Below are 12,331 nucleotides of genomic sequence, written 5' to 3' on the forward strand. Positions count from 1 at the left end.
TTACAGCACGGTCTTCTGGAAGATGATAGTAAACTATCTTATTCTTACAAAATCAGAATAGCATAACAATTTTACAAAAGTGTTTTGAGAAAGGGGCCCTGTTTTTATCTGACTCACACAGAGATGTTCTACACAGTGGGGGTGGCCCTGTGCCTCCACGCTGGTTGCCCTAGTGAAAGTGTAGGGATTAGCCCTGAATGGCTCTGGCAGGGCCCTATGCCCATCCTTGAACTCAGCACTAAGCCAGAAGGGTCTGATGCTCTGATTAGCCAGGCCAAGTTCACAGAAAGTGGGGTCAGTTCTCCTCAAACCATAAACATTAAGACATGGAGGGGTATATCAAAAAAGAATTTGATGGACTGTCCCCAGAAAGAAAAGGAATAGATTTGACCAAGGGAAAAAAAAAAGGGACATTACCTGTTTTCACAGATCTAATAGTTGAAATATAAGTTGGAGAGCATCCAATTCAATCTCATCACTTTCCAGATGGGGAAATTAAAACCCAGACTGGGGAACAGAGGTGCCAAGGGCACACAGGTAGTTGGTGGCAGAGACAACCAACTACCTATCTTTTGAGGTTTTTTTTTGTTTGTTTGGGTTTTTTGGGTACAGTGATAGTTTTCTTCATTACATTATCACCAACAACAAAAAGTATGGTCTTGTCTCAGGTTTTCTCTCCACCCTTAAATCCAGAAAACATGGTATTGCTGCACTTCAACAGAAAGCCTCAGCAAGAGTTGAGTTAACTTCCTTGAGTCCACTCTTGTCCCCAAGGACAGAGACATTAACTGTCCTTATGTGGGAACTAGGGCCACTTGTTGCTTTAATGGGCCAAGTTTCAGCTGGGCCAGCAGGAGGAGGCACCTTCCATAAAGAGCTTCCTAACTGCACTGCAACCTCTTCTGGCATCCTGACTTTGTCCCCAAATCCCCAGCCAGATAAGGAGAAAGGCATTTCCAATCAGTGGAGAGACCTCTGCATGCTCCTCTTTCTTCCTCCTACCATCACCTCTTTCCTGCCATTTCCTACAAAAACCTGTCACCAGCCCAGAAACATTTCTGGAAATAGGTAGGAGGAAAGCCTTACACCTGTCAGAGTTAGAGAAGAAAGCAGCTCTGCAGAGTTCCCAGTTGTTCCATCTCTTGGAATGAAAGGAAGAAAAGGGATGAGTCCTAAATTTCTGCCACAGACCTGCTGGTGACCATCGTTAGTTAGCCAGCTCCGGCCCTAGTTAACCCCTGAAGACCAAGCATGCACTCCCATCCCTAACACTTCCTCTCGGCTTCTGCTCCCTACAGGCTAGCCCAGCCTAGCCCCAAGAAGTCTCTGGGTAAAGGTTCTTTAAATCATGAATCAGGTTCTTGTCAGAACGTGTGTTTTTCTTAGTGAACACTAGCCCAGGCAGATCAGTAGAGTCTGGGGTCCCTCGCGTCCCTCCTTCACTGGCTTCTCTGCCTGCAGACTCCCTGGCGTTCTCCCCGAGCTGAGAGTCCAGACTCGGGACCCAGCGGTTGGGAGCAATCAGCACCAGGCATCCCCGCCCCTCCCCGGGGCTGATGTCCCCCGCGCCCAGAGCGTGGGTGTGGGTGCAGGCGTGCAGAAGGCTTCCACAGTGAGTCGGAGGGAAGAGCTCAACCCTGGCTTGCGACCAGCAATCCCTAGATTCCCTGGGGACCACGAAACTCCCATTCCGAGGCAACCACCCTCCTCTCCCCAGCCGCCCACCCATTCCCCCCTTACCTCAGCACGCAGCCCCTCCCTGCGTGATGATGCAAACCAGTGGGGAAGGCGGGCGCTGGGTAGGGTGGGGAGAGCAGGAGAGCGAGCGAGGGAGGGAGGGAGTGGGAGGAGGAGGAGAGGGAGCCGAGCGACCATTTAAAGCGATAGCAATCCCTGCCCTCTCCCCAGTGCTGGGCTGTCGGAGAGCGCGAGCGGCGAGCCGGGGAGCGCGAGCGCGGCGCGCCGGCCGGCGAACCCGAGAGCGCGAGGCGCCCCGGGCTGGCGGGCGCCGTGAGACCCCCCACCCTCTCCGGTCGCCCCTCCTCGGGCGCCCCCACCCTCCGCGCCTGCGGGAGCCCCTGGGCTTTCCCGGAGGAGCTCACCCCGAGGGGCCCAGACCTCAGCGAGCCCGCCACCGTCCCCTCCAGCGCCGCCGCCGCCACCGCAGCAGCCGGAGCAGCATGGTCCAGCTGGGGAAGCTGCTCCGCGTCCTGACTTTGATGAAGTTCCCCTGCTGCGTGCTGGAGGTGCTCCTGTGCGCGCTGGCGGCGGCGGCGCGCGGCCAGGAGATGTACGCCCCGCACTCGATCCGGATCGAGGGGGACGTCACCCTCGGGGGGCTGTTCCCCGTGCACGCCAAGGGTCCCAGCGGAGTGCCCTGCGGCGACATCAAGAGGGAGAACGGGATCCACAGGCTGGAAGCGATGCTCTATGCCTTGGACCAGATCAACAGCGATCCCAACCTACTGCCCAACGTGACGCTGGGCGCGCGGATCCTGGACACTTGTTCCAGGGACACTTACGCGCTCGAACAGTCGCTCACTTTTGTCCAGGCGCTCATCCAGAAGGACACCTCCGACGTGCGCTGCACCAACGGCGAGCCCCCGGTTTTCGTCAAGCCGGAGAAAGTAGTTGGAGTGATTGGGGCTTCGGGGAGTTCGGTCTCCATCATGGTAGCCAACATCCTGAGGCTCTTCCAGGTAGGGGGGCGCTCCCTCCGGGGCAGAGCACGCTGTGGCTCCCGGCGCTCTTAACCCTAAAAGAGTCCAAGCCCCTGGCTTGGACTCCAGGGGCTCGGGAATCCGCCTTCGCGCATTTCCACCCTGGAGATCCTGCTGAATCCCTCCCACCCCACCCGAGGAGGTACCTTCCCTGTTCGGTTTATTTCCCTTTCATCTCTCCCCTGTCCACGCTCCACTCCGTCCTGCTTGACATCCTGGATTAACGGCCCCATTTACAAGAAGCAATCTGCGAAAAACAAGGCGATGATTTAAATAGGTTTGCGTGATAGTGAAATATGGTCCGAAAACAGGCTTATAGACAAAAAGTGCTGGGCTCCTAGGAGAGCAGGTTAGGCGCATGGAATGTGGCAGATGAGAAGATGCCTCGAAACTGGGCATTTCCCAACTCCTCCCTCAGCTTCCTAGCCCCAAGCCACCCAGCAAACCTTTACTTCTTGGGAAAATTTCGAAAGGAGCTTAAGGAGGCACTTAAATCGAGGGCAGGGTCTTAACCTAGATGTAGATGTTAATTGCCCATCTCCCATGGGTAGGATTTCCGTACCTGTAGCCAGTTTCCGAGAGAGCCTGGGGTGGGAGCTACCGGGACCCTCCCCAAGTGGGGAGACGCCACCCGCAGACGTGACCCCCAGTTGGTTTGCTCCGGGCAATTTTTTGCACCGTCTAAATTGCATTTGCAGTCCAGCCACTGGCAGGAGCTGGGCGATCAGCTTTCTACTCCTACCACTTCAGACCTCAGCCCAGAGATGAGCTCATGCTAACTGCAAAACAAAATCGCTTTCGCTGCCTCCTCCCTCCGCCGGCGTCGCCCACTACCACCCTAACTCAACCCCCATCCCCAATCCTCGGCTCGGAGGGCGATTCCCAGAGCGAGGCAGGAAGATGCCTGGAGAGAGGCAGTGGGGTGCGCTGAGCAGGGCCCCGAGGTCCTCCTGCTCCGGGTGCCTGAGGGTGACGGCAAAATGGGAGGAAGGCGGATCAAGCACCTCGGAGCAGTGGGTTCTACCGCAGTGTTCTCTGGCCTCCTGCACCTGCCCCTGGCTCCTGTGCTGAATTGGGTAGAAATAGATGGCTTAGGGGTCCAGAAATTGAGTTTCAGGGGCTCCGTGACTATGGGTTCCCTTCTCAGTTTTTCTCCCTGTGTGTGCGCGCCTCTCTTTCTCTGTCTTCTTGCTGATTTTTGGTTTTTGTTTTTTCTTTCTTTCTTTTCTTTCAGTCTCTGCCTCCCTTCTCCCTCTCTGTCCCCACTCCCAAGTTCATCACCATTTTGAGATGACCCTTTTCTATTGAAGGGCTCTCTCTTGCCTGGTGGTACCCAAACGCAGTTAATCTCCTCCCCAGAAGTGCAGGCTAATTTTGGCACCTTTCCGATCCCTTTATCTCAAGAATTGGCTCCTTCTCAAGTGCTTTCCCTAAGGGTGCTGGGTTTCAGGGGGGACTCCTTGTTAGGTTCAGGCTGTTATCACATCACCTCCAGGAGTACAAAGTTTCTATTCCACAAGGAGGGGTTCCCATCCAAAGCTGCAGTCTGGCATGGCCCCTCCAATCCTCTGAGCATCCCCGACACCTTCTGAGTGTGCCATCGTGCAGATCCCTAGATGTTTGCAAACCCTAAAGAGCTTGAGGGGTAGCTTTCACTTTAAGTTGCTTGCTTTGGGGGAAGAACCTAGATGGTCGAACTCAAAACCGACAGCACTTTCTTCATCTCTGAGCTGAAAGCTAGGCAACTTGAGGGGTCAGCGCTGCAGGAGAAGATGAGGTCAGTGGCATCACCTGACAACCACAGGGGTGGAGGGGTGACAGCTTTTTCTCCATTAGCCCAAGGGGTTGAAGGCACAGAATGTTTGCTTTGTGTTTAGCATTTTTAAATTATTTTGTTTCCTGTTTCTCTCTTTACTCAGAGCACTGGCAGTACTGCAGATGGGCCTGTCTGTCTGAAAAAAAAGTGAAATGTTAAAGTCAGGAAAGGGATTGCAGTCTAGGCTGGAAGACTGTGCTGAAGAAGATGCCCAGGGAAGCTTATTCCTCCTCTGGTGTGTGAAGGCCAGCCCAGCCTTAGACTCAGTCCCCCCATTCTCTGAGCTGGAGAGGAAAGGAACCGAATGCCAGTGTTAGCAGTGTGGGCTGGGACTAAAACCATTCAGAGAAAACACTGTCATTTTCCTCTAATTTGCAAATTGCAGCTATTCATGTTGGATTGAACAGCTGAGGGAAAAAGAGCTTCTAGTTTTCACCTGCATTTATTGAGAAGAATCTGGTAGTAGGAGGAATGCACCAACTTGTAGCTTATGCTGCAAGCTGGATAGAACCATTGGTGTGGCATCCTGGTTAACCATTGCCCGTGCTGGAGTATGTGTGCATATACACCAAGAATCTCTTCCAGTGGCCTTTTTTGCATGTAAGCCCAATGCCCAGGTTTCCAGCTTCTGTAAGCCTGCAGAATGAGCAGAGAGAATAATGGTGCACAGACCCATTGTTCAAAGGCACCAACATTTAGGGGAAAAAGAAAAGGACAGGAGGTGAATCTTCACTGGGATTCCAGGGTTCAGCTCAATTAAGATTGTCCTGTATAAAACAAACTCTTCCAAATGATTGAATTCCTAGCTCTCCGGTGATCTGAATTTTCTTTTTCTTTCTGGTTGCTGTGGGGACCATGCCAAACCAGTCACTTGAGACAGAAATTTGCAGTGAGATAAGCCTCTAGGTTAGGTGAGGGAATACTTAGGGACTTGAACGGGGGTTGTTCAGTGCTCAGGGGGCGGGGAAGAGGGAGTAATGAAATAGTAACAGATATAACAAATGCTGCTGCAAAGCCTGTGATGAAGTTCTTTCCTGAAAATTAGGACCTGGGCAAGAATGACTACTCCGATGTAAATAGTGTCTGTGACTTCAAGTTCATACTTGCCTGCTGGTGTACCAGACCGAAGATAGGAGCTGAGCAGGTCCTCTCTCCTCTATATGCACACTGAATCGGTTAGTAAATGACATGTCTGAGGACAGGAATCATATCCAGTGGGTCCTTCAAATCCAGGAATTTGAGGCTAATGAAATTAGTGTGGGGCCAGGGCTCTGCCAACTAGAATTAAATCACTGCAACTGCCCTGCAATGCATTTTCAGCCTCAAAGAAGCATCAGAGAGGAATTGCTGGAGATTTGTTTCTGAGCCAGTGAGAAATAATACTCTCCTAATGCTAAGAAAGATTAAACATAAATTAATATTGACTATGGGTAACATATTTTAAAAAAAATAATCACAGAGTGGGGATGGCTTAGAGTAGAGAGGTTGTATAATATGGTGGCCCAAGGGTAAATCTCCCCTGACCATTGTTTTATGGGCTATAAGTAAGATACATTATAGTGAAAAGTAATGGGAACATTTTTATTCAAGGCTTCTCTGTTATTGACTTGAGAGCAAACACTCTGAGAGTATAAATTACTCTTGCTACATCCTGACTCTGAATGAATAGTATTTCATGTGTAGTAACATGGTTTAAGCCCTAGACTTGGAATTGAATGGCATCTGTTTCTGTTTTTGTTTTGTTCTGTTTTTTCCCCAAAGCAACTAGACAGAAAAAGTTCAACTTATCTTTGTTGGAGCAAAATGCAAATCTAAGCTTGTGGCCCCTCAATCATAAATGAAATACATTTGTAAATTTGTCAATGTTTTCCTTCTGTTCATTGAAAATTGAATATCATCTCAAACTTCTGGAGAGGCATTTTATAGATAAAAACCTAGAGTTTTTCTTCTTTCTTTCCTCTCTCTCTCCATCTTATGTAATCAGATAGAACTGACCACAAAGGATGGTGTGGTACTACTGTAGTGGAGAATTTTTTTTAAAAAGGTAACTCTAACCTACTCTTAAAATTTTGTAAATATAGGTGTCACTGCCATTGGGAACAGTCTCTATAACAATCTCTGCCTAGATATTTACTGTGTTTTAGGAAATTTACCTAACAGATGGTGAGTGGGAAATTTTTAAAGGGGCATTTTTTTAAAAAAGCAGAGAGGGAAGGAATGAAGACACGCACATACTATATTTGAAGATATCTCCATGTCTGTTTTATGTATTCATATCCATGCAATTGGGATGTCTCTGGGCGTTTTTCTCTTTAAAAATAATTGAAACAGTGAATGCATTTACTTCAACTTTATAAACACTTGGAGTTTAACAAATTTCAAGTGCTCTATTTCTTACATATATGCAGGTTGTGTCATGATTTAAAAGACCATGGCCTGATTACACAGTGTGCTCTAGTCTCAATCCTGCTATTAACTGGCTAAGTTACCCTAAATAAACTACTTAATATTAATTTTTGGTTTTTTTTAACCATTTAATTTTTCTAGGCCTCATTTTCCTCATCTGATTTTTTTCTTAAAAAATATAGTGTCTGGAAGTCTATAATCTTTTTGTTTAGCTTAAAGAAAAACTGCTCTTGTCAAAACTTCGTGACATTGTATTTCCTGGTCCCATTTTGAACTTTTAGTGATTTTAGGGAAACTTTGAAGGGATATTTTCACACGACTATCTTGGTCATTATTAGGCTAATTTCCCACATTCACATTATTTTTTCCTTTTTCTTTTATGTTTGCTCCCCAATCATATATATCATGGCTTGTGGAGGGAAAATGACCTCCTGGACTGGTTTACTCAAGGGAGGGAGTGAGAACTGTGGAGTTTCCAGTAGCAGCTGTAGCTTTTGTGTATCCAATGTCCCTTTCATATTGCAAAAATAGCAAATTTTTCTTTTGGGAAATTGTCAAATAATGACATCTTGCTGATCTTCCCGGCCCCAGGGATGAGTCATCTGACCCAGGCCAAGTGAAGCAGGTGATTGGTTCAGTTGCAGGCATCTGACTTTGTCTAGGCCAATCGGAATCCTCCCCAAGATGTTTCTGTGAGAGAAAGATGAGGAAATTGCCTCTTCTCTCTGGAATTTCTAAGCTGGAGGAATGTGGTTCTGGGGCTCCCAGTGGCGATCCAACACAAGAGACTTTCTCTAGAATAAAGTCTTGTAGAGGTGAGCAGGGCTGAGTGGTAGGAGAGCTGGAGCCCTGTTAATATTCAGGAACTCCCAAATCCTAATATATCTGAATCTAGATGTGTCCCTGAATTTCTAGTACATGTTCTTTAAAAAAAAAAAACTCTTTCACTATTTTGAGTTTGACTTTAGCCATGTGCGGTTGAAAGTGTCATAGCTAAAACAGCGATTTCCTACATTAATGTAAGTTTCATTGACTGACATTCATTAAGTGAAAGATAATATATGATATTTTCTTCACTTTAGTATAATAATTCTGGCTTTAGTTTGGAATATTCAAGATTCTGTATCCTTCCTGCTCTTTCCAAATTTTAATTGCTTTAAGCCTTTGTTATCTCATCTTTCCCATTTTGATGCAGTTGAAAGAGAGGGTGGATACCTCTGATGTAAACTGTAGCCCATAGGCCTCCTATCTGGAAGTTTTGGAACCATACTCGATTCCTTTCATTAAAACAAGTCTTCTGTTGATATCCCCAGGGCACAGAAGCATTTTCATAGCATAATGGAGTACAAAATACATTAAACTCCCGGGTCACTCTATAGTAACCAACAAGCCTAACTCTGCTCTTCGTCATTTTACTTTAAATAGGCAATTAAGCACAGTTGCAAACTCATTTTCCCAGCAACTAAAATGCATATATGATTACTATTTAAGAGGACATTTATGCAACATATAGTCAGACTAACTAATTAATGGACTATTGGCAAATTGGCACAGTAGATATATATGTTTTCTGTACTTAAAAAAAACAAAATAATAAAACCCTTAAATATTTATCTGAGAAGAACATTGTGTTATAATTCTCATTAAGACATTTCCATGTTTGACAAATAACCTCCTTTTAATTATATTTAATACTAATTTTTTTTTAGATCAAGTTATTAGATTATGAGGTCAAAAATAAAATATATAAAATTAAAATTATCTAGGGTACCAGTCACATTTTATGAGAACAGAATTTCTAGTTTCTTTTTGATAATAGTAGTAGTGACCATAATAATAATTTGAGTCCGTATTATGAACCACTGTGCCATGTACTAAAAATACTTTATCTCATTTAGTTCTCATAATAGTTTAGCAATGTAGATATTGTCATCCTCGTTGTACAGCTAAGGAAAGCAATCTTCACAGTCCAACGTCACATAGCTGTTAAGTGGCAAAGTTTGGATTCAAACTTAGATTTGCCTCACAATACCCAGGTTATTCACCACTGTGTATGCTGCTCCATTGTTGTACAAATGCAGAAATGCTTAAAATAATTATAAATTTACCTAACCTGAAATTGTGGTGGTTTAAAGACATCAAAGTTTCTGGTTGCTTAACCATATCTATTTATAGGAATAAATATTTTAGGCCTAAAACAAGATTAATTCTGTAGGCACATAGAAACTTGAGCACACAAACCCTTAGCTCCAAATGAAAGATGCTTGTTCTCCATTATTCAAAAAGTAGCCCAGTATGCATGCAATAAATATACAGTAGACTTTTCATTCAAATAAATTCGAAAGATGTTTCTTCTTGCCCTGATTCAGTGCCCATCATTATGGATTATGATGGCACTTCCTAAACTTTATTTCATTCACTCCACTCTTTCTACAAACGTCAAGTAGGGAAATCCATCATTCAGATAGATGGGCAAAGTGAGAGGACTGTATTAGTACAATTGCTGAAAGTCAAGTTGATAGAGCATGGGAAGTACATCCTAATAAATGCAACATTAATGTTTGTGTGGGCCACGGAGGGAAGGGCAGGGGAATTTTCAGTTTAATGGATGATTTTGCCTCTTGCTATAAAAGTGCTGCAGCTTAATAGTTTTATAATTGGTCGTTTACAGAATTCTCCATCTCTGGGTATTGTGCTTTCCCCGTTCCGCTGATGATTCTTCCTCGTGTTCTCCATGGAAGGTAGCAACAAAGCCCATTAGAAGGGCCCAGCCTATTCTCCTGTGTTACTGTGTAGAGGAAAATGTTTCCATTTGTTAAAGCATGATTTAAACATGTTCATCATGTTTTAAACTTGATTATGTTCTGGAGGTATCAGCTTAGGCAGACATTATGGGGGATGTTTTCCAGGGGAAAACACACTCTAACAAAGGAATTAGAATTTTTATGCAGGGGATAAGAATCAAATTCTGGAGTTAGACAGACCCGGATTTAAATCGATACCCTCGACTCATTACCTGCCTGACCTTGATCAAACAGGTACCATGCCTTTCATCAACTTCCTTATCTTTGAAAAGGAGATAAGAAAAATGTGCCTGTCCAGTAGAGTAGTTGTAAGGATTCATGAAATGTACATGGAAATATTTTAGCACTGAGATTACATGTTACAAGTATCTAATAAATTTAAAAGCTATTATTTTATTATTGTGGTGATGCAATCGTTAAGTACCGGTATTGCTTAAATAATCACTATTGCTAATCTTTTCTGTAAAATAACCATAGTAATTCGGGCTGGATTATACTCTGTTTCTTGTTTTTAAGTGGTATATATATATACCACTTAAAAACAAGAAACAGATATATATATATATATATATATAGAGAGAGAGAGAGAGAGAGAGAGAGAGAGAGAAGAACACTTTATGATGCTATTCAGTGGAAGAATTTTCAAGGCGCCGATGAAAGCAAATCATTAATTCTGCAGATGTAAGACTGCAGAGAGGCGAAGCATGGCAGAAGCTAGCCAGCCCTGAGCTTGGATTCCATTGTCACCCTTTTCTAGCTTCAGAGCCTTGGGAAAGTTGTTTAAACTTCTTTAGCCTTACTTTCACTTTCCTCATCTATAGTTTTATCCGGAAATATTTATTAAGCACCTGGCATGTGTACTTTTCTAAGTTCTTGGACACATACATAAAAAAGCAAAAACTTTGTCTCTCTGGCTCTCTCTGGCTCTCTTCTCTCTCCCTCTCAGCTTACATTCTCATGTATGGAAACAGATGCATGTTATAAATAAATTCCATAGTATGTTAGAATTGATGAGCGTTATGGAATAAGGGAAAGGACATGGAACATGCTCAAGATTGTTGGATTGCTAGTGCCGGAAGGGTGTAAATATGGGCTCTAATTTTACATAGGGTAGTCAGGGCAGACTTGATAAGGTGACATGCGAGGAGACTTGAGGCAAGGGAGTAGACAGAGTGGATTTAGGGGAAGACCACTCCCTGGGAGAAGAAACAACCATTGCCAAAACTATAAGGCAGCTATGGGCCCAGCATGTTGAAGAAATATCAGTGGGGCCACTGTGGCTGAGTAGAGTTGATGGAGGGGAAGGGGCTGCAGGAGGACTTGAAGTCAGGTATGTGGTGGAACCAGATTGTTTGGGCTTTGTAGATCATCACAAGCATTTTTTCTTACTCTAGGTATTTTCAGCCAGTGGTAGGACCTTAGTAGAGGTGTAACGTGACCTGTTTCTTGTTTTAAAAGGATAACACTACCTGTGGTATTAAGGATAAGGGGAAAGAGTGAAACCAGGGAGAACAGATAGGAGGTATTTATAGGTATCTGTGAGATAGATGTGGGTTTGCTGGCTTAAGCCAGGATGTTAGCAGCAGAGGTTCCAGGAAGCGATACATATGGAAAGTTGAAAAAGGATATCCTCGTGCATCAAACGTGGGATATGAAGGGAGAAAAGGGAACAGAGTGAATCCAAGATTTGGGGCCTGGGCAACTGGAAAGGTAAGATTACTATTATCTGAGACTGTTAAGGCTTGAGGTGGAGCAGGTTTGGGGGATCGAAGATTAGTTTTGGAGATAGAACTTTCTAGATGCTTTCTTGACATTCAAGAAGAGATGTTGAATACACAGTTGGATATGCAAGTCTGCATTCTTGAAAAAGGGTATGGGCTAGAGATTTTGCGTACAATGGCGATATTAAGAATAATTATCCATAAAAGGGATATTTTAAAGATGAAATGAGGTAATGATATTAGCATTAAGGGTTCTAAAATCACTTAATAACTATTTGCTAAAAGTAATTATCTGAAATGAAAAAAACTCCTATGGTTTGTTTTTTCAGTAAAACTGAACAAAGTGGTATCTCATTATTTTAATAATATTTGTGACACAAGTATTTTAGTCAGACGCTATAACTACAAACATTCAGAAGAAAGCTATTTCCTAGCTTTCTCCCTGATATTGTAATTATAATCACACTTTATAAGGTTTCAGTAAGTTGTGATAGAGTACCTTTGTAAAAAGAAGCAATTGTGAACTATTTAGTTATTACAATAATATTTATTGTTATTATTTTATACCTCATCAAACTCACTTGAGAATTTGTCATCACTGATGTACATAACATTTAGGCAGTTTTCCCAGTATTCAAGAAGAAAATAATGGGCTCATCTTGAAATATTTATATGGGTGCCTACTTTGAACAATTGCACCAGGTATTTCACATCTTTCATTCACTTTTTAAATTGAAAACATGGCTGGGAAAATTTTATCTCACTGTTTTTAAGCTCCCTTTAGATATTTGCAAACCCTTAAATAGCCTTTGTGGCTTAACCAAAATTCTGTTTCTTATTCATTCAGCTACCAGATACTGGTCT

At 44.0% G+C, this 12,331-nt stretch overlaps 1 protein-coding gene across 1 annotated transcript in view; it reads left to right on the top strand.

Annotated features, from left to right (window-relative positions):
- The first annotated feature begins 2,180 nt into the window (after positions 1–2,180).
- Positions 2,181–12,331, top strand: part of GRM7 (glutamate metabotropic receptor 7) — a 782,386-nt gene continuing 772,235 nt past the window's right edge. Inside the window, exon 1 of the mRNA XM_063114276.1 lies at positions 2,181–2,699. Coding sequence (XP_062970346.1) covers positions 2,181–2,699 — 519 coding nt within the window. The remainder of the gene's footprint in view (positions 2,700–12,331) is intronic.

The sequence above is a fragment of the Cynocephalus volans genome, chromosome 11, assembly GCF_027409185.1.
Source record: "Cynocephalus volans isolate mCynVol1 chromosome 11, mCynVol1.pri, whole genome shotgun sequence".
NCBI classification, from domain to species: Eukaryota; Metazoa; Chordata; class Mammalia; order Dermoptera; family Cynocephalidae; genus Cynocephalus; species Cynocephalus volans.